Here is a 27610-nt window from a genome sequence, read left to right as displayed (position 1 = left end):
CAAGCTGTCAAATGGCAACAAGATCTCTCATCCCTAAAATCTGTTAACATGGGGCACCACAAGGTTCAATTCTAGATCCACTCCTCTTTAGTATCTTTACCAACAGACTCCACTCATCTACTCCACTGGCCTCTATCATTCAATACGCTGATGGCTCTACTCTTATCTGCATGGCACCTTCCCTAAAACAACTAAAAACTATATTACAACAGTCCTTCTTAGCTGTCGAATCCTGGTTATCTGACTCACAACTGGCACTGAACCTTAACAAAACAAATTTGATGTTCTTTCACTGGAGTAAACAATGAGATCTGCCACCTCCATTCCAAATCTATTCCTCCAACAGCACCATAATTATACCTGTATCCCAAACTAAACTACTATATGTTCAAATTGATTATAACCTGAAATTCAACAAACACATGGCTCTCACCATCAAAAAGACACATACAAAACTTGGCTCATTATATAGACTCAAATCCTTCCTTACTGACAACACAAGACAGACTATCACTAGAACACATCTCCTCTTCACCATGTTATGTGCCTCTCCCATCCTCACTAATCTAAAGAAAACTGATCTAGCCAAGCTCGAATCCTGCTACAATAAAATAACAAGGTTTGCTACAAACACCTCTGTTCTGCCTTACAGTAATTCAACTGGCTAGAACTACCACACTATTTAACCTACACTCATCTTTTTACTGCACATAAATGTGTATATCATCCTGACAAAACACCTGCTCTTCAACCTGTATGCCAACCTTATTCCAATACTCAACTACTGTGGTCTTCAAATAAATCTCTATTACAGGTCTACAAATCTAACAATAATGCTGGTGATTCTCTGTCCTCTAATTTCATCTCCAAAACATGGAATAACATTCCCTAAACTATCATATCTATTACAGACCCAAATCACTTTAAAAACATTCTAAAGGATTTCCTCAGTTGTAACTGGCTATGCCCATGCACTCATCTTGGCTAAATTCAATTCCCTTGGCTACTACATCATACAGTTTCTTTCTCTACTTTTCAACATTCATATATCCTGCATTCTTATCCTACTAACCCCCTTCTTTCAGTACTAGTTTAACCATCAACTGCTCTTTTTTAACTGCTTCCTACTTTCACACACCTACATAATTTCCTCTTTCTAGCACATACTAACTTGCACATCCTCTCACCCAATCACCCTCATTCTCACACTTCTTCCCTATCCCATTAAAATGTTCCCTTTCCTCTGTCCTTCTCTTTTTTATCCAATCTTCCTCCTCCTTTCTTCTTTTCTGTCCCATTTGACTCTCATCTCACAACATCCTTATTTAAACTATTTTATTCCATACTCCTACTAACTTGGGCACTCATTTATCTGTTATCAAACAATTCTCCTACCTGTTTAAAATTCTGATTATACACTTTCATTTACTTCATTTAACTCAGTGTATAAACTTTGTCAAATTCTTGTCTTTGTAATTTAATGTAATATTCTAAGATATTTGTAAGTTGTGAAACACTTGTAATTTGTAAATGCTTTGGAGCTTTTCTCCCTGTGCCTCCGTTGAAAATAGACTCTGACTAGTTGGACTATCCTGGTAAACAAATGTTAAATAAAAATAAATCTGGATTAAAGTAACAGGGATCCTGGAATAAAGCCAAATCTTAGGCTATATCCAGATTGCTCTTGGACTGGAAAAATCTACCTCCATGGACCATAGTAAGTCTAGGTAGTGTACTCAAAGATGCTCACTTCATACTGTAGGACTACCACTCTTATATGGTCTGGACAACCTTGATATGTTGGATGTACAAGGGTGCTTTTAGGATTAGTGAACATCTGGTATCTTTGGCATGAGGGAATGTGTCCTTATCTCTGGAATCGGTTGTTATATGGGAGGGCAGATGCAAGTCTGACTAGTAATATCTTGATCAGGAAATGACTTTAAACAAAGTTGGTTGGCTGTTATTTTGCCCAGTCATGTGGGCACTTATCATGCAAAGATTGAGTGGTAGGGTTAGTATAAGAGACTTGGATTTTCAGTTTCCTGGATGGCTGCAAATAGTGTGCAAGTACCTTGATAACCTATACAGACCACTAACTGCCCTGGCATGTCCAAAAGTAGGCTACTCCACTCATTCCTTCATCATGGGTAGGGTGTCTGATGTACCCAGGAAAGGTAGATTGGCAGAGGTTATTAATAGAACAGGGTGCTGGTCATCCTCCACATGTTTCAATTATATTAAATTGTCAGTTGTCAATTCGCATGTTATCCAGCTTACTTGTGTTTTAGGTGTCAAATGTATTCTTGTTTTGGGTCACTTGTTTATTTCTTTTACAACCAAGAGGGTGGCAGCTTGTAGGAATGGAACTTAGTTTAGCTTGGACTCAAACATGGTGGAAATGATTTAGAAATGTGTCCTGTACATGCTTTGGGACCACCTGGCAGCCATTCTTAATGAATTACTCATTACTACTGGTCAACCTCTCAAATTCTATTGCTGCATCTAGGAGGTAAAAAATATGGGGCAGATTCCCAGACATCACCTTTAGGGCACCATCTTCAAAGATCTGATGTCCATGCAGCAAAACTTGTCAAATACCTGCTTGGTTTGGTCTGCCATCTTTCCTCATCTCCTGTGTAATGGTCTGCTTGTTCTTGTATGGGCTGAATCACTCCACACGTTTATCAGTCGAAGAGTGGCCAGGGCTGCATCCCATCTAGGAATTTTTGATACTGAACACTGGGACTTTTTGACAAGGACCTCATTTGGTTTTGAATGGATGGAATTCCCCTCTCAGCTGTTGGTTTGGACTTGTTTAATCTGAACTTGTCATTGGGGCTTAGGGAAATACTGAGTATACAATAGCAATTTATTCTGTTATATTGGCGACACATGATTAGTAACTAGGTTACATCCAATGTTTACAGTGCAACAAAATGGCAGGTTCATGGTCAAGAAAAGGGGGGCAGGTTGTATGTAGCCTGGTGGGCAGTCATGAGGCAAGCTGTCCCCTCCGCTTTCCAGTGCCACATGACCAGCATCCCTGTTGGTCACAGTAAGTGGATCTCATGCTTTTCCTTGGTAATATGATTGTGCCAAAGGTCATTTTGGGTGAACTAGCCCACTGGGGGTAGAATGGTTGGCAAACCACCTAACCATAGTGGTCTGGTTCTTGGAAATTCAATTTATTACATAGTTATCTGTAGCTCTGGTGCAAAATGCATTGATGTAACTGTTTGAATTGAAGAAATTGTTGCACTGTGCGTGTGTGTGTGTGTGTGTGTGTGTGTGTGTGTGTGTGTGTGTGTGTGTGTGTGTGTGTGTAGAGGGCCACAGGTACAATATTCATTCTATACAAATAAGGAAGAGGAACATTTCACTTTCTTTTACTTGCATGCAAGTATCATGTTTTGCACTATTTAATTAGGGAAGGAGCATATAACAGGATGGTCTTGACTCCTTGGCAACCTCTGTTTATTTTGTGCATGACTGAATCGTGATTGAACTTATACGGTCTTCACGTGCTGTAACTGCTGAAATAACAGCAAGGACAAAAATTCTGTAAGACATGCCTCCTCATTAATACTGATTGCAAAGTTTTCTTAACAGTGCCACATCATTTTGAAGATTTATTCATTCTCATATTAGCTTTCTTGCATCTTTACTTATTTGCTTTTGTATCTGCTTTGATGTGGCTACTCCTATAAAAACGTCATTGTGAAAGAACAACATATTGCAGTTTTGCTGTTAAACATGCCAACGCAAACATAAAAATCGTAGGATTGCCATTGCGGCCATAAGATAAAAAAGAAAGAAGTGAGAATAGTGTTCAAGTGATCAACAAGTTTCACTTAAACACATAGAACTGTACTTCAGCTGCAGAATTATGGAAAAGAGTGGTATGAGATGATTGCAGTGTTGGAAAATGACAAGTGCCATTGATCTCTGTCAGCTACTTTAATTGTAACTTAAGTGTAGCAAAACAGTTAAGACCAAAACTGGTGAAGTTCAAAAAATATTTTCATCTGCAAGATGGATATAACAATGCCACTGTGCTGAATGAAGGTTTCATCTTGCAAGGAATACTGTACTGAATGTTGTATGTACTTCTGAATATCACATTTAGAATAGTCAGAATATATGCCCTATAATTTGTCTATGCATGTATGTCTTTATGATGGGTTGAGAGCAGCAGTGAATGTATCGTCTAGTAAAAAAAGACTGGGAGATGTAAAATGCATTCTATTATTGATGGTTTCCCTACCAAAATTGAGAAATTGCAAATGCAAGTCCTGTTACAGTGGCAAGTAAGGCGAGACTGGCAGAAAGCTTTAGTAAATGTCAGAAATCTCTAGGAAATCATTAAAGTATTACGTCTCACCATTCTAAAGATCATAATTGCCCTCCTCAGAATGTCAGCAGGAACTCATACTTAACAAACATGAAAGAGGTTTTATGTAAATCATTGAGAAAGATAAGGTACAGGAGACTGAGACTTTTTCTATTAGAAACTAAAAGTAAAGCGTCAAGTATTATCTCAGTGAGTTGTACATGGAAGTTCATTCTGCAATATGGATATGCCATATGTTGTTGTCTTTTGACAGTGTGACAGTATGATTAAAGAAGGACAGGTCTGACAATAAAGCCACAGTTCACCGATGGAAAATATAATGGTTCTGTTACACTTTTATGACAGATGTGATATCAGTGGAAAAATAAACTCATAAAGATGTTTTACTGAGTACAATTTAGCATTTGTTTATTTGTTAGGCTAGCTACATTCAAACTGAAGAAATTAGTTAAAAGAAGTAATGACAAAACAGAACATTAGAGTACAGTTTGAAAAATGTTCTCTCTTTTTAAATTTCACAACTACTTCAAGACACTGGGACAGAAGACATGCCCTTTATTAACATCATTTATGCTTCATAAAGTGTTATTTACATACATTTCTACTTGCAGCAGCCTAACCATCTAGAAATTATTTCATATAATTTTCAAAGAAAAGCAATGCAAGCATTTAAGACAAAATACATATCAGACTGAATCACAGCAACTACTAAGAACTAATGTATGAATAACCCCACTATGCTGTATGACTTTCATTTGGAAGAAATGTTATATGTAACAATATTTTGTCACCACATACATTATGCAGGCTGCACTTTTAACAATATGTATACAGATAATTTTGGTAGAAGGTAAGCTGAGAAATGTCTTCACTGACATTTCAGACTTGAGTCCAGCTAGTAAAATGAAATGCTGCTAACCAATATGCATTTTTATTTTAAATAAGAGTATGTGGGATGAGAAAAAGTCCTTTTACACTTAAAGATTTTTGTGATATGTATATTATCTTGTTTGGCCTACCACAGACACATTGCTATCACAAATGCTGTCATTACATGTATTAATGGAAATTGCTGTACAAAACATGGTTAGAGAGGTTAAAGGTCATAATGCTCTCGTTAGGGTAATCTTTCATTTTTCAATTAAAATACCATTTAGCAAAGCATTTTATGAGAATACCTCAACTTAAAATGTAATGCCATTAAATGAAAAAAAAAAACATTTAAGGTTAATAAACTGTGCTTAAAACTGAGCTGTTACATGCAAAGTTACATGGATGTGAATTTTTTTGTAAGACATCCTGAAAATGTGAAGGACTCTGTTATTTCCATGGTAAAAATGCAGGGACTAATGAATAAGAATATAAATGCTGATTTTTAATCACAACAAAGTAAGAGCAGCTCATCAGATGTATCAGCACTAAGGTTTGCCACCATTAATGTATATGTAAGCATTGATTTATACTGATACAGAAACAGAGGGAGACATAGATTTGATGGGCACATAGGTAGATAGCGTCATAGACAGAGAGCTAGATAGATTGACAGATAGCTAGATTGAAAGACAAATAGACAAGTTGAGGGGAGGCTGGGGTCTGATTCATGAAATGCCTTGAAGTGAAGGTTTAGGAATTACATTTCTAGGAAACAAGTTTCTAATCTTACAATACTAAGTGTTTTTATTTATCACACATTCAAAAACCTTACTGATTACATTTCACTATTCCCCCTGCTTTTTATTTAAGTTAGTTTCTTATTAACTTCATAATACTGCAGTAATGGCATATGTTACCTAATAAACATGTATTTATGTATGGTTTTAGGAACAAACTGATGGTTTTCAATTTTACTATGAGCTAATTGTTACTCTTTTATTAATGTTTAGACGTGTCAGGTAGTCTGTTGTATTATTTTACAAGCTTAATAATGCCAATTCCATCCAATCAGCACAGTGAGCAAAACATGCTGGAGGGATAGGTTCCTGACCCAGAGACTCCCCAGACTCTGGAACAGACTGCCCATGCATGTCAAGCAGAGTGCCTCTTTGGCCCTCTTCAAAAGGAACCCTGACAATTGGATGGGAGATAGGAAATTCACCCCGGGGATCACATCAGTCACCCTGCTAGACAGGAGTCCAGGGAAGTAAAGCTTGTGGGAAGAAATAGCCAGGGAATTGTTATGGCTAAGCTTGTATAGGCCCTAGGGCTGATAGCTTAGTACCAATCTATGAACCTATGAACACAAAAACACAAGATTGAACACATTGACGTTTTCATAATACAGACTTCTTCAGAATGAATAAATGCAGCAAGACGTTTCCTTCTATAGCAAGCAGTCACATGATGTGTTATATAAATTAATTTGCTTATGTGTCAGTATACATGCTACATTTCTATCAGCACATCATCCAAACAAGTATTTCTTGTAAGTACAAAGGATAAACCTTTATTTAATAAATTAATGTGGTCATCAGAAATATCATTCTCAGTGTAATTATAAATTTTAACATCTCCTTTGGTGACAACTCTTATTTGTTTCATTAAAACTACTTAAAATATCAATAAAAAGGCATTATTGTCTGTAAAACAATTTTCATTAAAAATTGAACAGTAGGGTACCTGTTGTTTTTCTCACTGTGACGAGATATTTCCCGCTGATGAATGTAGTGAAAGGGCAGTTTGTAAGGATTTCTAGGATAATATCAAAGGATGACATATTTATTAAGGAGTGTAATTTTTTGAAAAATATGTTTGTAGATAGAGAAGTACCCCACCAGTTTGGTGGGTGATATTATTACCGAGGTGACAACTAGAAACCTACTGATTTTCCACCTATCCTTTTGTATGGCATAAATAGGACAAAGGATGAAAGCACAGGGTCATAATACTCTAAGGCACTCTGCCTAGGATTTTCCACTGATATGAAAGCAATACAAAAGATGACTAGACAACATTGGCCTATTATAACATTGAGTGAGGAAGTAGGTAACAGATGTGTCCTAGGACTATGGTTTATTTTCAAACCTGTCTTTAATTTGAAACAGCTTTTTGAATCAAGGACACCCACGTTTGGAAAAAAAAGTTCTTAGTGTACTTCGCTTGTTTAACTGTTACTGTAGGCATGCAAGCAATGTAGGTTTATTAATACAGGCACTTTTGTGGCTGTAGGAGATGAATCTATGATATTGTCTTGCAAAGGTTTGTACAACTGTACCACCAAGAGAGTGGTATGTGTAGCAACCTGTTTAACTTGATGTGCGCTTTATACTAGAAAATTTGAGAAAGGTCTCAAAGTAAGAATTTATTAGCATATTTATAATGTTAAAAAGCAGAATAAGAACAATGCTTTAGCTAGACATGTGGAGATATGCCATGGTTTTAAAAAGATTAAATATAAACTCAGAAGTAGGGATTAGACTAATTTGTTACTGAGGTGGGAGTTGTTTTGGCAAATGACTTGAAAGCTGACCAACCTCCAGGTATTAATGGCACAATCTTTATAGTCTGTTTGTTGAAATATAAGCAAAATAAAGCAAATTAAAGGTTTTATGTTGGATGGAATTTGCCTTGTATTTTATTCATCTGTGGATTGCAATTTTGAAGGATTTGCAACTACATGCGGATTTATAAGCTTAGTGAGGATTATGAGAGAATAACCTTACTTTTATAGCTTAGTTTTTTCTACTTATTTTAATCTTTGTACAGATATTTAGAATTAGATCCAGCTTGCCAGGAATGCTGTTTTCTGATAGTCTTGTTGATGTTGGTGTATATATATATATATATATATATATATATATATATATATATATATATATATATATATATATATATACATATATATTTTGTAATTTTAGGATCTTTTGTTTCAAACTGAGCAAACTTCTTTTTCTAAGGCAGTATTGTTTTACAAGGGTACATGTGTGTCTATTTGTGGTTGCATATACTGTGTATGCAGTGAGAGAAGTTTATTTTTTTTCTTTTTTGTTATGAATATGAAGGAGTTTCTTTGCTGTTTGATGACATCATGAAGTGATGGCAAATGCTTGAGGAGCTGGGTAGTATGGAAATAAGGAAAACGTATCTCCTATATAAGGTTACACACACAGACACAGATACACACACACACACACACACACACACACACACACACACACACACACACACACACACACACACACTCACACATATATATACATGGAGAGAGACAGAGAGAGATCTATAACTGCATATGTGTATATGAATAGAAATATGTATCTATAGGTATCCATGTGACTGGTTATGGTTCTGCTTGAAAGAACCAGTTTTTATTGAGTTCTCCTGACTTGTTATTTATTTATTTAGTTAATTCATTTGTTTGCACTTCTTACCAGAGTATATCAGGTCTGTATCTAGAAATGATGGCAGGTAAGTTAAGACTGGTCTGCATACTCAGAAGGCATCTCAGCATCTCAGGCATATGTTCGCCTATATGCAGCATGCTTTTCTCCGTATAATCTGACACAAACACTATAAAAAACAAATCCTGCCCCTTTTATAACAGTGTTGTGTTACAACATTGCTGAACTCTTCCACAGTAGAAAAAGTCTTGTTGCCAAGAATCCTATAGCTGCTGATACAGCCCTCATCACTGCAGTTCTTCCAGTACAGAACTCACCTGAAAATTAGAATTCCCCTAAAAATCACAAAAATAGTGCCACTTGTTTATCAAAAAGGCAGCTCTAAATCTGTAAAATGTGCACATCTTGTTGAAATACTCAGAGCTATAAACACACTCAAATGCTCTGCTGTCGCTGGGAACCAGAGCAGCAGCTTAGGACAGCACAGCTGATCCGTAGTTAGTACTGGTGCCTTTCAGCACTTCTTTCTCTCATTTGGTTCCTGGCTGGGGTGTTTCCTTTGTGGAGATTTTTGCCTGCCGCCTTTATATATGTGAGTCATGTGAATAGGAGAATTGCTGATCCACTAAATTGGCTGTAAATGTGAGTGCATGTGTGTGTGCATGTCTGAAAGATGAACTGGTGATACACTTAAATAAGTTTATGTTTTTGTATGTGTGCCTGCATATGCGCGCATTTGTGCTTGTGTGCGCTTGTGTTTGTGTGTGTGTGTGTGTGTGTGTGTGTGTGTGTGTGTGTGTGTGTGTGTGTGTGTGTGTGTGTGTGTGTGTGTGTGTGTGTGTGTGTGTGTGTGTGTGTGTGTGTGTGTGTGTGTGTGTGTGTGTGTGTGTGTGTGTGTGTATGTGTGTGTGTTTGTTGGAAACATTGTCTTCCAGAGGTACCATTATTTATATATGATATTAAACATAGGTCACATCTGCCAAGTTTTAGATCATTCAGGTAGCTGTTAAAAGTACTCACTGGTACTTATATGTGGTAGCCAACTATCCCTTTGTCAGCATAAATGTTACCTCAGATCTTCCATGAAAATAAGTGACTGACAGTGGTGGGATCTAGGTAACGGAAGTGAAAATAAAAAAATGATATTACAAAAGGACCTTTTCATTAGGTTCATAGGTTCATAGATAAGTACTAGGCAATTGGTCTGCACAGCACTTCAAGCCTAACCAAAAAGTCTATTCAAAATTTTCCCTCTTGCCTCAAGGAGGGCAAGATAAAATAGACCAGGAGAGAATTTGAGGCTGCCCTATCCAGTTATTCAGGTTTAGCACGAAGGTGGCTAGAGTTTTACTCTGCTTGACATGTAGTGGAAGTTTGTTCAAGAGGTTAGGCATATGGTGAGATATGAATCTATTATGCCAATATGTCTTATATAGCTACTGATGAACATTTAGTTCTTTTAACCGAGTATTTGATGTATTATTTACTGTGCGATGGAATAGGAGATCAAATATAATTGGATCCTTCAAGGCATGAAAGATTACACCTAGATTTCCATGGAGGAGTGCTTAAGCGACCAAGTACAGAGAAAGGGCTGCTATTCTCACTTTTTTGAAGTCACTATATTTTTAGAGATGAATCTCTGAGGTCTATCATGTTGTGTGATATATTTAGATAAATACATGCCAGAAGGTGCATTATATTCAATAGAGTCTGATAACATATGAGTAAAAGGGATTTCTTTGGATCAACTGGAGATGCCTTTGGAAATTAGACTAGATAAAAGACTTTCCAAACTGCTGTGGAGACATGATGGTCAAATGATAAAATCAAATGATGAGATTCCAACAATGCCCAGATTGGAGGGGTGCATCTCTTATGAGGTAAGTGAAACCATTTTGTCAACCAAAATGAACTATGCTACACTATTTTACATGTAATTTGAGACCGCTCTCCTTTTACCATTTGTTAACATGGTCTAACCTGCGCTGAAGCAGTTGTGAGTCAGATGAAGATCTAATAATAACACCCAGATTACAGTCATCTGTAAACTTAGTTAACCATAGGTAAACAGTGCCAGCCCAAAGGACTGAGAAATATATGCCAAATAAGAGAGTGCCTAAAACTGTGCCCAAAGGTACACCACTGGAAACTTTTTTCTTTCAGAAGTAGCACCTGCTACTCTAATTACATGGTTTCTGTCAGACAACCAGTTAGTTATCCATCACACAATATAACAATTTATATTCAGATTTACAATCCTGTCAATAATGCCTGCATGAGCAATAATGTCAAAGGTTTTGGCCAGGTGTAGAGAGGCTGTATCCACTGCATAACCTTTTTCAAAGAAATTAATGAGGTTAAAGAGGCGGGAACTTCTATTGATAAAGCCAGATTGATGAGAGTCCAGGCAGTAGCAGAGCAAGGGTGAGGAGATTGGGACATGTGTCCCTAGCGTAAGGTGTTAGAGGGGATAATCTTGAAGCACTGATCCTGCATTCTTCTTTTTGTATAGGCATTTCTTAATGCCAGAAAGGAATTTGCAGCTTCTTGGGTAAGATGTAGCAAATGGATTGTTGCAAATGTAGCAATCAACTTATTACAGTTTAAAATGTATCAGTTGTTATATATTTTGGCTGTTCTACTGAGGAGTGGGTGGAGGGATGGATGTGTATTTGGCTGTCTTGGACACCTATTGGAACTCCCATTTTTTTTCTCTTCCAATGAAGAGCTGAGGCAAGGAGGGGGAGTGTGCCTGGGAGAGGGTGCATACTTCATACTGCTGTGAGCAGTCTATCTGAGCTGCCATTTTTTGGCTATTCAGTTTGAACAAGGGGGTGTTGTGCAAATTCAGTGACTGTCCCAGCATGCTGGATTATGGAACTTGTGGGATAGCTATAACTGTGGGTGAAGTAAAATTTGCACTGAATTTATTAACTAGGATATTTGGTCAGAGAGGGTAGTAATATTTTGGACTAGCTCCAAATATTATTGGGAGTTAATTCTTAACTTTCTGACATAGTTAAAGAAAGGCAATCTGACTGCATCAGATATATTTAATTAATTTGTTTGTCATGTGGGAAGATTGTATTTTTAAATGCTGTCATGAATAGAATACTTACATGAGTAAGAAAGAAGTACTTCCTTCTCTTTTTGTTCTATTTTATATTATCATCATGTATCAATTTTGCATATATTAGCCAATTTATTGCTAGTGAACCAAGTGCTTATTTACAGAGACTGCCAGCAAGAAAAGCTTTCACTCCCGTTTTATTAGCATAGCCTCTTTAGTTAAGGGACATGCCTTCGGGATGTAGATGAAAACAAAGCTAAACAGAGGTAATAGACATGCTTAGATGAGGGAGAACATGCAGACTCCATCAGACACCATTCGGAGGTGAAACCATATCCCAGACTCTGGACCTGAGATGTAGGTACAGTAAATAATGTAACATCATGCTTCCAGTCATATGTACCATGCTGCTGCATTGGCCTTGTGTCTGCACTGTAATGTTTTCTCCTGTATGATTATGATTTGCATATGTGTATTACTGTTTTGTACTCATGATTATGTTTATGCATCTGTTTGCTTGTTGAATCTTGTCTCCTCAACATGGCAATGTAAATGAATTAGCAAATAAGAACATGCAATGATAAGATGTAATTAATGAATAACTGAGTGACATTTGCAAGGATGAAGGTGATTGACCAGTTCACATTTTCTTAAAAATACTAAAAAAGTTTTATTTGATACTTATTTCCAGATGCAAAAAAAAATGTTAACCTGCTCAGACAATGGCAAACTGGTTAAACATTAAAATCAGCAGGTCTAAAGTGTGAAGAATAATGCAATTAATCCAAAGAGCAGAATTAACTCATTAAAGTTATTAAGCTTCAATAATCGGACATTCAGGTGTATCTTGTTAAAAAAAACTCTACCTTGCTGCATGCTGATTATATCTTTGTTGTACTGTGACATATGCAAATTAATGTTAGCAGTCGTGTTCAGGATCTTAGTTAATTAGGGAACAAGAGAAAGCCATTAAAAATGGTATCCATGTCTCGAATGAGTTTCAGTCCCCCAGTGGAAGGATCCAGTTCAATCCACACCTGATCTCCTATATTAAGGTTCAGCACAGTGCCACCAGAGTTGATCTGGGGGGTCTGCTTGCTGTTGGAATCACATAATCCTACCTGCAAATTTCCATTCATGATGATTTTTACGCACAGGTTGCTGTTGGAGATGGCGTGATAGACAAAATAGTAGTAACCTTTCACTCCACATTTGAACTTACCAGTGGAACTATCATAGTGATTTCCTTGGTTGGTAATAACATTGTTAAATATAACAACATTATTTGCATTCTTCATGTCTGCCTCAAGGGTTCTGGTGGCAGAGAATGCAGGCCTAGGCTGATTCTTAGAATCTCCAGCATCTCCCTTGCGTCCTTTTTCACCTTCATTGCCAGGTGGTCCCTGAAGTCCCAGTAGCCCACTAGCACCTCGTTTTCCAGGTTGCCCTGCAGGTCCCATATCACCTTTGTCACCTTTTTCACCCTGTACTCCAGTCCAGCGAATAGATGCTCCTAAAAGGCACAAAGAAAAAAAGCTATAGAGTAAAATAAATCAACAGACAATTCAGTTTGAGCTACACTCTGTTTGCTTATGAATTAGATTCTCAAGGAAACTACAGTTGAAAACTTTTTGAAGTAATAAAGTACACAAAAGCAGTGATAAATGTCATTTAAGAAGTGGAACAAGATAGCAAAGATGTAATATAAACACCTCTGTGACACAAAAATGATGATTTTTATAGCTTTTTCAAACCATTAATGCTTTCTGAGTCCTCAAAAGCAGGCAACTATCCCAAAGATATTACTGTGATTTAACTCCATGACTTTTTTTGCAGAAAAAAAAAGATTTTAGCAATACAGCATCTGTGTGTTAATGAAATGAGGTTACAGAAGTAGTTTTAAAACTATGTTCCTAGCAACAAAAAAGTGACTAATTATAACAGTTTTGAGGTAAAAAGGCAAAGGTTGTGTTGTAGCCCTAGATATATCCTGATATATATATATATATACCTTTTCATTCCTTATTCCTCCTTACTCTCCCTTATTCACCTACTTCCTTCTATCAAATTCTCTTTATTTATTTATTTTATTTATTTATTTGCAGTTGGTTTACCAGGATAGTCCATTGGGCCTAAAAGAACCCGTTTTCAATGGAGTCCTGGGGAGAAAAGCTCCAAAAAACAGACATACAGAATAGGTACACACAATTTAAAAAGCCCGTAAAGCAAACCATAGGACAGGAATAAACAATAGATAGCTTAGATACTTATACAAATGTAAAATAGGATACAGTCATTGATTTTGCATTTGAGGTACATTCATATAATGCAGTGTAATAGAAATAGGTAAAATAAATGTGAGATGTGTAATGACTTTAGAGAGGTAGAGTTGTTTTGTTGTAAGTGTATTTAGTTATGAAGGGAATGATAAGTTATGTAGGCTTTGTTGAATAGCTTAAGAATGGATGAAGGATTAAGAGTTCCATATTTTTATGATGGATGAGAACAGGAACATTCCCATTGGGACTTGAGATGTGTGTGTAGAGATTTTTTGAATGTATAAAGATTAGATCTTCCCTAACTTTCTCTCTAAATATACCATAAGCCTATTTTTCCATCTGTCTAAAATCTATCTTAATATTAAATGATTGTCATATATCTTTGTTTTGTTTTTGAAGGTTGCAAAATTGTTGTTATTAAAATGTTTTGTAATAATTTGAAGATTTTCTCCTCAGGCCTGTCAATAAATAAATAAATATACAAAACATGCCAATCATTGGTTCATCTCAAGTTATTGAGGGATAAAGCCCTACATATGACCCAGATAACCTGGATTTCATTAGCAGAACAGATTCTGGAGGAGCCAATCAGAGAAGCTGAGAGTAAGCAGCCAGTGTTGGCAATATATTGTGATAGCTGATCTGAAGTACAGACGTCTTTCATATGCTGTACAGACATCTTTGAATGGGCAAAGTTAAGTGGAGCAAGTAACAGTGATAACAAGAATACCTGAATTAGTCTGGGTCAAGGATGTGCTGCTTGGTGTTGGCTTGATATGTGTAAGTTATGTTCCTCCACATATATAAGTTCAACTGTATATGTGTCTATATTCAAGTGTTTAAAGTCTTGTTCTATTTGATACTATGTATATATTTTTGTTTTTGCATTTTTATCCTGTTCTGATGCCCGTGCCCTGGCTCAGCAGTCAGGGAGCCTCAATCCTCATCACTAACACCAATGAGGGGCATCTCATATAGAAGGAAAGGATAACAAATACACACAGTAAAGTACAATTTTCCTTGAGAGCACACAGAGATCACAGTTAGTCCGGGGCTGGTCGCTCACTTGCTCTCCAGGTCCCCAATAAGACTCCCCACTGGCACAGCTATAGGGTCCAGATCTCAGCCCACTGGGCAAGCTAAAATCTCCATCACCCTCTTTGTCCAACAAGTGCATCATGTCCCTGCCCAAGTAGCTGACACACACACACTTTGAGATAGGAGTTTATACAACCACACAGACACTTCTGGGGAAGGCTGGCACAGGTTCTCCAGCTGTGCCCCTTTTACCCAGACTATATGGTAGTAATCACTGCCACCACCCAGCTAATATTTATCAGCTACCCAAAGGCCCTTAAAAGGGTGTCCAATTATTACTTTGCAATATTATTATCCAAATGATAAGTGCGACTGAACAGTCAAGGCTTATTTGGAGTGACTTGGACAGTAATTACTATAAATATGCAATGTACTCTAGAGTTTAAATTATCTCTACACAAAACATCCACAGTTAAAAGGGTTGAAAAATATTTAATAATAAATAATTAAAAACACAAGACATTAGTTTTTACTACACAGTGCTAGTCAAGAGTTCAGAGATCACAGAGAAATACTTAAATAATTCAGTAGTACAGTTATGACATCACAGAAAAACACTTAGTCTAATCTTTCTAGTTTCTAGCTATTTCTAAGAGAAAACACAAGTCTAAGATAAACTTAGATATAGAAACAGACAGAGTGCTGATGAGTTGGATGGTCAAGACAAAAATTCTTAATAATCTCTGATTCCCTCTGTTTTTAAAATCACATTCCTGGTTACTATTATATCATTCTTTGCACTTCCCTGTGTTCCCAGGCTAACAGAAAGTACACTTACATTCTTAACATCTCCTTTTGTTATCTTGCAGCTGGTCAGGAAGCAGAGCAATACAAATACATTTGCATGTTTAAATCTAGCAATTTAACTCTTGGTTAAAACAATAGAAAGAATGTCTTCATTTAGACTGACTGGAGCCGACTTTAGATCAAAGGGTCACAACATGCTTTACTTGGTCAGCTTTCTGCCAGCAGAGTGTACTGATGTTACATTAATATTTACAGATGACAGAATTATCTCTAAAATTCTATCTGGCTAGGCTGGCAGCCTTCACCCATATCTTCACACCTGTAAATGTGTTAACACCCATTTGTTGTCTATAATTTCTATTACTTGATGTTATGATTTTGCATGTAAGCTTAGGCTGGAGCTGTTCTTCCCAGGCCTATGCTGAAAATGGGCACTGCCCCAGTCGGACCATCCCGATAAACAAATGTAGAATAAAATAAATAAATAAATAAAGTTATGCTAGGGTCAAAGATTCCTAGTTGCTTCTAAAGGATGCAGTGATCCAACAATTCAGCTTTATAACAGTTGTTACATTGTTACATAATGATGTTTCATACTGTCAGCTATTCGCATTGTTAAAAGCAACCAAGGAAATAGGTTAGTTTAGTGAATGAGATCTGTTGATTCACAGTTCACTGAATGTATTTGGCTATAAAAGGGAACAAAATCCAAATTTACTAAAAACAGCCCTGATGTCCAGGGATTGCTGGAAAAAAATATTTTCTTTCTACAGGATGTGGCAAACATGAGTAGTTGATTGGGGGAGCAGTGAGAGAAGTTACCCAAATTAGGGACTGTATTCCATATTTTTGCTGCCAACATAAATACTATTTTTTAGGGGGAATATTCCGAGACACTACAGTCTTGGAACTAATATGCATTTCCACTATTCAAACTTTATTCTTGCTGCTCTGAGATCATATTTACTGTCCCCAGATTTTCAGCCACTACTCTAACAGTGAACTACCTTCAAATCATTGCTTTGCAGAACCAGCTGGAACACCTCATATGATGTCACCTTCTGGACAGATATTTTTTTACTACAAACTGGCCTTTGCATGCATGGGCAGGTCTGTGATTTGGAACAAGGGGTGTCTTGCAACTACAATCCCATGACTGCTGTTCCATTGGCAAGCTACTATACACAAATGTGTTATGTTCAGAACCAATATACTGTGTGTCCAACATGCTTGGTGCCACCCCCCCCCACATATCTGTTGTTGTATGACTCTGCTATGGTATTGTGCTACACTGCACAGTCACGCTGCCCAGTGATGCATGTCTCATGGTTTTTGTGACGTGCACAGACATGAATCTGATGAAGTTTTCCTCCTGATGTCACTGTTTGAAGTGCTCATGGTTTCTGAAGCAGGTGTGTTTTCAAGACTGGTGCAGGAGGGAGGCAAAAATATTTTTTATATCCTGCCTTAGTACCACTAGGATCACATTCTGGGTGACTCCAGTTAGGTTCTCAGTTCTAGATGGTTATCTGTCACTGCCTTGTCAGAGTGGTGAGTAACTTCATGGCCATCACTTGCCCTTATGAGCAATGCCGGTATTTTTAATTTGAAGAGGCCCTACCTTGGTCATCTTCACAAATGGGAAGAAGAGGCTAGAGAGAGGTATCTAAAATTCTACAGCATGTAAGAGCACCTGCTAGTTGTTTACACATAGGTAGACATTCCTGGGTAGTTGTAAGGAGGTAATGATGTTTATTTATGTCAGTTTTTTTAGATATGTGTGTGTGTGGATATATATATATATATATATATATATATATATATATATATATATATATATATATGTATATACAGATATACTGGTGTCTGCAATGTTTGCTGGAAAGATCATACCTATCTATGCATCAAGGCATGTGTATATTATTGGAATTAGACCTGGGTATCTCTTAGTCACCTTTTTCACTGTTCATGGTTGTAGCATAGCTAATTACTTTTACCATTGCTTACAGCCTGGCTTTTCTTTATATGTCATATAACCTGTATGCAAATAGAACTGTTCTATTGTGCTTTCTACCATCATTTATTTTGAGCAGTGTTATGGTGCTGCAGAATGGATAGGCAGTAGTTGTGCCATCACCCTTCTGGTGTCATCATCTGCATTGGACATGTTTGATTGACGCTGTTCAATGCCATGACTCTATCTATCCACTCTGACAGTAACACACAATGCCCTTGTCAGCCTGCTATGATTTATTCTTACAACAGCCATTCATATTATTGTATCTACAGCTATATCTATATCTATATTTATATCTATCTAGCTATTTGCACACACACACACACACACACACACACACACACACACACACACACACACACACACACACACACACACACACACACACACACTCACACACACACACACACACACACACACACACACACACACACGCACACACACGCACACATAGATATGGAGGAGCTGAATATCCTTGCATCCACGCTGGGTTAACATCTGTTAAGTTGACAAACTTTGGTTGACTACACAGCTGTTAGACAGATATGCAAGATCATACGATTCTTGGGGTTGGGAAATGTTCACATTCCCCAACACTCTGCACCCATTGTTAGTATATATAATTAACACAGGATGTGCCTTATTTGTATTTTTTTTTTAGTTTAGAACTTTGCATTTGCAGAGGTTGACATTTGTGTGCTTGATTTTTTTTGGTCAAAGTTTTGATGGCTGACATTTGAGTGTTTTGACATTTTTCAGTACAGCCATTTCCCTTTGTTGTTTTGTTTATCTCCTTTACATTCATATTTTATTATTTTTTTATCGATGGCAGTGGCCACCACATTGTACCTGCCACACCATCATTTGCATATCCCCAGAAATCTTCAAGCCCACCTCTTTGCAAGGTGGAGAAGGTCATCCCACTGAAGTGTGACCTGGAGTACTCTCTTATGCCCCCTCTTGCTCTATTTCTGGTAGGGACTGCAGGCTGTACTGAACTGGGCATCACCAGGAGTTCTCTCAGGCTTACCCAGCAAGAGGTAGAAGACATGGTGAGAGCTTTGGTGGATTAGAAACTAGGTAACCACATTGGTGGCCTGGAGCATCCCCTCATGTAGAGTCACATAGTTTCCTTGCCCTGATCACTGAGCCAGCAGTGGCTGGGCCCAACCATGAAGTTGGTGGTGACTGATTTCAGGTTGTGTGTGGCACTTTGAAGCATGATGGGAAACCATCTCCCTGCCCTGTCCCAAATCATGGTGTTTCCTTGACTTGCGCTTCATTTTCCTCACAAATGTGTAATCCAGTCCATTTCATCTCCATTTGTCCTCCTTCTGACCATTATGTTTTATCCTTTGTGGTCTCCCCATTTGAGTCAATACCTCCCTTATCAGTCTTTATCTGTCTTTTGTGCTGTTTTCTTCTCTCGCTGATACCCCTATACCTTCATTCTTAGTTTCACCTTCTCCATGCCACTTTTATTTATTTGTAGTGCAATGAGAGCTTGATTGTGCTTCAAAATTGGAAAAAAAGATAAAACTGTTATGTGCTTCTGTAGAACGAGACCTGACTATAGCATCACTTTCAGAGGTATGTCACATTTATTACCCAGCCCCTAAGCCCCGTTAGAGTTTGGTATCAGGAGAGGGATGCCCCTTCACTCTCAAAATCCCTGAACATCCTTCCTTATACATCCAAAAAAGTTTACAGATGGTAGTGTGTAAACAACTTGTTTAAATTAGGGCAGTATTAAAACTGCACCTGACAATTTCCTGCAATTATATTTACTTGTCTATGGGACAACATTGCTAAGTGCTTTACTGGTTTTCAAAGAAAGTAAAATACTTGAAACTTGTAGTACAAGGAACAGATAAAACCCTAAGTACTGCAGAGAGTTCTGATTGTGTCTCATAGATTATAACCCATTATTATATGTCTTTGACCAGAGCCGGATCTTGCGCACATGGGGCTTAGGCAGGGTAATGTTTTGGTGCCCTCCTTACATTTAGAGCAGCACCCACCTACAACCATTCCAGTGTTCCATTACATGGCTATTTCTACCCAGTTACCATAAGCACTGTTCAAGCCTGCCAGTGCACATACTGTTTTCTTCTTTACTTCTACAATGATTACATATATTTGAATTTAATTTACAACTTTTATTTCAAATTTTATAGCACAAATACTGATAGAACAGACTTGGCATTGACAGTGAATTTCGCTGCCCTTAAAACTCACATTCATTGAAACAGCATTGAAACCCACATTCAAAGAAAATGCATCTCGTTAGTAGCAGATAAAGATAACCTTTGGGCTAATTTCAAACTGTAGACCCCATGCACACATTTTAGGACCATGCAGACATGCATTATTTGATTCACCTTCCTGACTGTATTAAATTATACTGCTTGGATAATACAGCACCACTTGTTAGAATGTGTTTTAAATTTGTAGCTTTGAACATTTTTCCAGTAAGCAATGAAACAAAACACATGACACATTAATGACAATAATGCCCATTTCAGAACAACTATAAAAGGCCAGTCACTATCAATCAATATGTACAATCTATGAAGAAATAAAAGTCATCTGAATAATTCCACATTAAAGAGATCTGTAACTATTGAGAAGGTTGCTGCTAGCAAACAAGTTTATATTTCTGTGTTTTGTCTACAAATTCAGTTCCTGCTGCACTTGAACAATAAATTGCCTAGGTTACATAAAATAAATGGTAAGCTGGTAATATTGCAATCGTGAATGGATGGCAAACTGACAACAGGTTCATAGTTACTGGGCATCTTATACAAAGGAGGATGCACTCAAGACTGCAGCACTCCTACTCTCTCCCTTAAAGTATAACACAGTATCAGCAATCCATCTCTATGGTGTGGGAGTAGAACTCACAGCTTTCTGCATCAAAAGCAAGGATGCTTCCTATTGTGTTGCTAACACTACTTTTAAGTTCTATAGCACAAACAGTGCTAAACAAAACAGTTGCACATTGAAAGCAGACTTAGCACAAGCAGCAATATGCTTCTCTTCCCCTGATGCTCATAATTCCTTAAAAATGTACTGAACCTCAGTTCCTTGAAAATGCACTTTTAGTGTTCTGGTAGTTGGTGTAGAGGATTAAGGCTCTTGTCTTCTGTAGATAAGGAATAGGGTTTGAGCCTGGACAAATTAACTAACCTACCATCTCTAACTAGTGCATTACACACACACAGATTGAAAAAAGAATTCAGATGTAGTCATCATTTGTACACACCTACATATTCCTGAATTGGCAGGAAGAAATGTGTGTTATGATTAAATTCTGCTCGCTGAAGCAGAAAAGTAGAAGCAACAGCAGGAGGTGTGTGCATTGACATATGCAACAGGCACAAAAGCCAAAGGGTGTGCATTCTTTTAAAGAAAAATGAAGCCCTAAGCAATTGCCTAGGTTACCTAGTGCTGGATCTAGCTCTGTTCTCAACATGGATGCCAAGACTTACCTCACGAGCTTCACTTAAGAGGTGAATTTTTTGGCAATCACATCTCAAACACATAATGACATGGTTATGATTACAGACCCAATCATATTCCTCTATATTTTACATTTGTTAATCAGGTAGGTGCAATGGTTCAAAGATGCTTTTCAGGTACAACTTGAGCTCAGTGAGTGAATGGTAGATTTACGACATAAATAGGCAACAGTTATTAAGCTGTGATACAAAACATGGCTTACAGATGAGACAAAAGTTTCAGTACAATTTCAAGAGAACAGATGTACAAGGATGAACAGTAATGCATCTGAACATTTAAAGAGAGAAAACTGTCTAGATATAGTTTATTAGTATACGTTTCCTTTCTTATCAAGGTTGACAAGAAAATTTTAAGAGGGAGATAAACAGTGGAGTAACAAGATAAAATGAATAGGCAAGCAAACAGAAGGACTGGGGTGAGGAAAAGGATAGGAAGAAGTATTTGAGTGGTCAGCAGTTTTTTGAGCAAATAACTGTTCTGTGAAAATGAAATAAACTAGGTACCTGTGCCACCAAATATATAAACAAATGCTGTCTCTATATCTGTATAAAGTAGCACCTCATTCCCATACCACTCTTCCTTCCCCTTGCTCTTCTGTGTGCTCCTATCAGTGCCTTTCCTCTTGTCTTCCTTGCCTCCAGTCACACAACCAATTTCCTTTTCATTTATAATATATACATAGCAGGTACTTTGCTGTGTAGCCCTCATCTGAGCTCTAAGCTTGTGTTCATAGGGAATATTTGTTTGTGTGCATGCATATCATAATACACATGCCACATACCATCTACCGGGCCACTATGGTTAAATGACCCATCATGACACTGCCCTGAACACTACCTGACCTGTTATCTCTTCACCAGTAAACTGACTAATCAGCCTCTGTCAGGCAGCATTGCTCTAACTGCATGGTTAGTTATTATTGGGTCATTGCACTACATTGACTGTAGTATTTGCCCTTACATACCTGTGTAAGAGACGTTTCTGAATCCTGCTACATCACTGAAAATATGCAGTTTAAATGATGAAAGTTTGCAAAATGTGGTTTGCTTGTGATGTTATAAATCATTTATTTTAATTCAGCCTTGGTTAGTTACATCTGCATGGAAATATCTTTAGTTGAGTGTAGATTATACAGCTGTGTTTGATGAAAGGAAATGAGGTGAAAGAGGCAGTATTGCTATGAGTGTTAATCAAATGTGCACTTCTGTAACCTTTCTTAAACAACAGAGCATTTTAAGTTCTCTCCTAGACTAGTACAGTTAACACAAGATGCATGTAACTTTTGGATTGTGTCTGACATTTACTAGCTGCTTGGTGAATTTAATTAATTATTCACAGCCCTGTGATGGTGCATTGCAAGCCTACAAAGATTAAAAATGATAATTCTATGGGACAACACAGCATACGACAGCATTCTTTCCAACACCAAGTATCAACAAGTACAGGCTATATGAGCATCTACAAAAACTGTATAAATTCAGCCTAACTACATGGCTTATGTCTGATGCCTGTAGGACAGCCACTGTGATGGCCTTACACAGGTGTGACCTCTCTACAGATCTAGGCCCAACAGCCTCATCAAGCTTATATGCAAAGACAAGGAATGTATCATAGCAGAACTCATTTCTGAAGACACAAGCAACATAATCCCCATAAGTTTGGGTTTATGAAAGGCAATTTCTGTCTCCTGAACCTAGTAAGCTTCTTTGAAAAGATTTCAGAGGCTATGGACAGTGATCACTCAGAGACCACTAAATGTCTATATCTGACCAAAGCTCTTGACACTATATGTTGTTATTATTTAACAAAACAGGGAAATGCAATGTAATCCCCTTTGCTATCCATTGTATTGCAAATTGGATATCAGATCCCAGGGTGTAAAAGATGGCAATACCATCTCCGAATATAAACCTAGAACTTGGGTGGTGGTATCATGGAGATCAGTGCATGGCACTCTCCTTTAAGGCATCTATTTTGCATACATCCAGTCCAGTTTTCAAGAAGTGGTGGTTGATGTTTGCCGATGACTACAAGCTAGGCACTGTTAACTGAACAGGTCAGGCTAGGGCTGGAATATGCACATACCATGTAAACTGGAAATAGTCTCGAGTTAAATGCAAAAAAAATGACAGCATAGTAACACTCAGCAGTGCAACTGTTCCCACCTCATATATTATAAATGTCATAGTAGCACTCAGCAGAGCAGCTGTTCCCACCTCATATCTTGTAAATGGCCCTCCTCATCAGAAAAACACAGTAATAAGAGACGTGTATACTTATCTGAACAATTCTGTGTCATTCAATATCACATTTCCACTATAGTCAGGAAATCCTTTTTTCTGTCCCAGTTAGTTTTAACTGCAAAGCCCAAAAAATCATTCCACCAGTATAGTCTTCCTTTATCAGACTCATCACTGAATACAATTCCCCATCTGGCATGGATAAACCAAAACGTATTGCTCAACTAGAAAGGCCCCAAAAATACCTTTCTAAGAAGACTGAAGGCATTAAATATTTCAACTATCCTAACAGATTGATATTAATCATTTTATACTCAGTAGTCTACAATCTGCTCTGAGGAGACCAGTGCCTTGTTTTTTTGCACCTTGAAAGACTCAGTTGTTTTGACCCTCCTGTTTCTGTGCAAAACTAATATCTCTACAAACGCCTGCACTAAGGACTTTATTTTACACCTCACAATTAATTCCTTTGTGGGTCACTTATTTTCCTGTTTTCCAGGAACATCAACATCAACAGCTAAACAAGGCTCATTGAAGAGATAGGTTCCTAACTCAAATATTCCCAACCTATGGAATAAGTTACCACTTCAGGACAAACAAAGAACTATGCTGATTATGTTTAATAGTAGCCTTAATGACTATATGGGTTAACACAATTTTAAACCAAGATTGTATGTACAGCATGAACTTTCAAGTGTGTCTACTTAAAGGTGTATGGCTAGGCATCTTCTTGCCCTTGTGATTGATTGTCTGGTATTGTTCCATAGCCTGTCTTTTCCTAAGTGTTTTAGTAAATGATAGAATAAAATATACAGAAAATAAACTCAGGCAGTTATTTTAAACATCTGTTAATATTCTTTGATCAGTCTTCTAGTTCTGTATCTTTCCCTTCTTTATCTTTGTTAAACATCTCTATTATTTTTTCCTATTAGACAGATATCTCAGTTTACTAATGTTATTCACTTATTAACTGTGCAAACCTTAGGCCTTATAAAAAATTTTCTTGTTAGTTATACATTGCTATATCTCTTTTAGGTACTTTAAAAAAAAACTGCATGGATAACTTCATTATACCTGTAGCTGTATTGTTCAAATGCTTTCTTGTGAAAGACCAGACCATAACTTTTAATACCCTTTCTCAAGATTTCTGGACAAAGCCTGAAATTCTGGGGTTGGGGGAACACTAACTGACACAAGGAATACTTTTTTAATATGACTCTAAGTCACTTAAAAGTTAATAGAACAACAGGTTTTGCATCAAAATGCATTTTCTGGACAATAAGAATGTAAAACGTTAACCTCTGGCATTATTTATTGACCATAATGCTCAGTGATTGGTATTACCAGGGAAAGGCAAGAATAAGAGGCCGAATTAGGGACACTGTACAATCAGTGACAGTTGAGAGGTATGGGTGGTGTCAGAGAGTGTGTGTGTGTGCATGTGTGCATTCAGGAGGGAGGGAGTCATGTACACTTAGCAAGTGTCTGTGTTTGTGTGTATGTGTGCATGTATGTATGTGTGTGTATTTGTTTGTGTGTGGAGGGAAGATGTCTGTGAGTGTGTGTCTATATGAATATCTGTATGAGTATAGCAAAGTAAATGATAGGATTGCCAGGGTCAGCATGATGCATGGGCCACCAGAGATAGTTACTGCTGAAAAGTACTGTTTAGCACTTTCAATAATCACACTTAATTCAGGGACATGCAAATTATCCAATAATGAGATATTCCTCTTTGCGGCAAAACATATCTGTGAATTGCATTTCCCATGTTTGCTGAAATTGCATCCTTTGGCCCTGCATTTTATGCGAGCATAGGGAAAATTGTCTGAATCCGAACCAGAAGTTAATCTCACCTCATAGATTAATTTAATGCTGTTAACATACCCCTGAAATTGTTTCAACATGTTCAGTTATTAATTAATTAATTTATTTATTTATTTGCAGTTTGATTACCGGGGAAGCCCACTGGGCCAAATTGACACATTTTCAGTGGAGGCCCAGGGATAAAAGCTCCAAGATGCATTATACAATTTAGATACAACTGATACTTAATATTAAAGATAACATTATGTAGAATAGTTACTCATAAATACATTCAATATCATGCATAGTTAACAAATTCATTAAGCTTGAAGGTAGGGATCATACAGTTTCATTTGAGGAAAACAGATATGTGTTAGGTGTGAAAAACAGTTTACATACAAACCTTTTAAGAATATGTAAATACACTTTACATACACACATCAACAGTAGAATGCTATTTGCAATATTTACAAGGTTGAGCTGTGTGACGGTAGCTGTTGGAGTTGTTGAGAGCTTAGATAGGCTCATAAGAAGATAACTATAAGAGTTGTAGAGCTTAGGAACCAGAGAGAAAACCCCCTTTGATTAGGTTGGGTGAAGGCAGGTACATTTCCATTTAGTGGGCAGGTGTTGGGTTTTGAAGTTTTCTGAGTTTGGTATGGTTCTTAGTATGAAGGGAAGGGAATTCCATTTTTTGCCTAGTGAGAAAGACAGGAGAAGTTGACCAGCAGGACGTTTAGGTTTATGGATAGTAATCAAGTTCTGATTTTCAGATCTGAAAGCGCTGTTGGGTGTATAAGGGGGAAGGATGTTAGTTAGAGTGGGGCATTTTGTTGGGTGAAATATGAGTCTATATGCAGTAGTGAGTTGGAGATAGTCTAGGTAGTTTGGGAGTTCAAGCCAATTCAGGGATTGTAGGGTTAGGCAGTGATGGGTGGTATTTTTAGATATAGAGGCAAATTTAGAGATTTTGTTGTAGCAGTTTTCTAGTTTAGAGGTGATAGAGGAGGACAGGTTGGTTAGGAGAGGGGCTCCGTATAATAAGGAAGGAAGAAGATAAGTCGAGGCCAGAGTTTGCCTGGTAGAGTTGAAGAGAAGGCGGTTATTCCTATACAGCATAACTAGCTTTTGGTGTTTTTTTTTTTTAATTTTGTTGAATATAAATATCAAACTTGAGGTGTTCATTTACAGTAATGCCAAATAGTTTGGCAGAGGGGACCACTTCTATAGGTGAGTTGGTTTGACTATAGACTTTAAAGTTGTTTTTATTGTAGGAGAGGGTCTTTGTGGGAGGGAATAGTAGAATCTTTGATTTATTTGCATTGAGAGAGAGGTGGTTTTGGCGCATCCAGTTTTCAGTTGTTGAGAAGGCAGTTTGGGTTTTAGTCAGCAATTCAGAGAGGTTTGAGGCAGAGCAGACTAAAGTTGAATCATCTGCATATTGAATAATTTTAGCATCAGGAATAGCAATGTGAAAGTTATTGATGAAGATGTTAAAAGGCATTGGCCCAAGGATGGATCCCTGTGGTACACCAGTTGGGGTAGGTAGGAAGGAAGAGATGGAGTTCTTCCATTTGACTGCCTGTGATCTGTCTGATAGATAGCTGGAGAACCAGGATAAAGCACTATGTGAGAGATTAAGGTTTGAGAGATGACAGAGAAGGTGCTTGTGGGAAACAGTATCAAAGACTTTAGACAGATCGAGTAAAACAGAAGAAACTAAGTGTCCTGAATCTCGGGCTTGATTGACAGTTTTTAGGAAAGAGAGTAGAGAAGTTATTGTGCTATGGCCTGGATGGAAGCCATGCTGGGTAGGAGTGAGAAGATTGCTTTGGGTCAGGAAAGGCATAAGTTGGAGGCGGATGCATTTTTCTAGGATTTTGGAGATTTATGAAAGCAAAGCAATGGGGCGAAAGTTTGAGATGCTGGTAGTTTTGCCTCCTTTATGAAGAGGAAGAATATTAGCTAAGTGCCAGAGTTTGGGGACATATGATTCTTTTATGGATCAGTTAATAATGATGCTGACTGGGAGAGCATTGCCATCAGCAGCACATTTTAGGAAGGAAGAGGGAATATTGTCGGGAGTGTTAGAGCAAGGTTTAAGTTTGGACAAAAGTTTTTTTATAAAGTTAGTGGA

The 27610-nt window shown here is 37.5% G+C and overlaps 1 protein-coding gene across 1 annotated transcript in view; it reads right to left on the bottom strand.

The window, feature by feature from the left end:
• Positions 1 to 12409: 12409 nt before the first annotated feature.
• The window catches only part of LOC122817558 (complement C1q subcomponent subunit A-like), an 86521-nt gene continuing 71320 nt past the window's right edge, over positions 12410 to 27610 (bottom strand). Inside the window, exon 3 of the mRNA XM_044090593.1 lies at positions 12410 to 13277. Within this exon, the coding sequence (XP_043946528.1) occupies positions 12709 to 13277 (569 nt within the window). The 3' untranslated portion in view covers positions 12410 to 12708. The remainder of the gene's footprint in view (positions 13278 to 27610) is intronic.

The sequence above is a fragment of the Protopterus annectens genome, chromosome 13.part0 (assembly GCF_019279795.1).
Source record: "Protopterus annectens isolate FY-2018-M chromosome 13.part0, PAN1.0, whole genome shotgun sequence".
NCBI classification, from domain to species: domain Eukaryota; kingdom Metazoa; phylum Chordata; order Ceratodontiformes; family Protopteridae; genus Protopterus; species Protopterus annectens.
The sequence above is the reverse complement of the archived record's forward strand: the minus strand, read 5'-3'. Positions and strand labels throughout refer to the sequence as shown.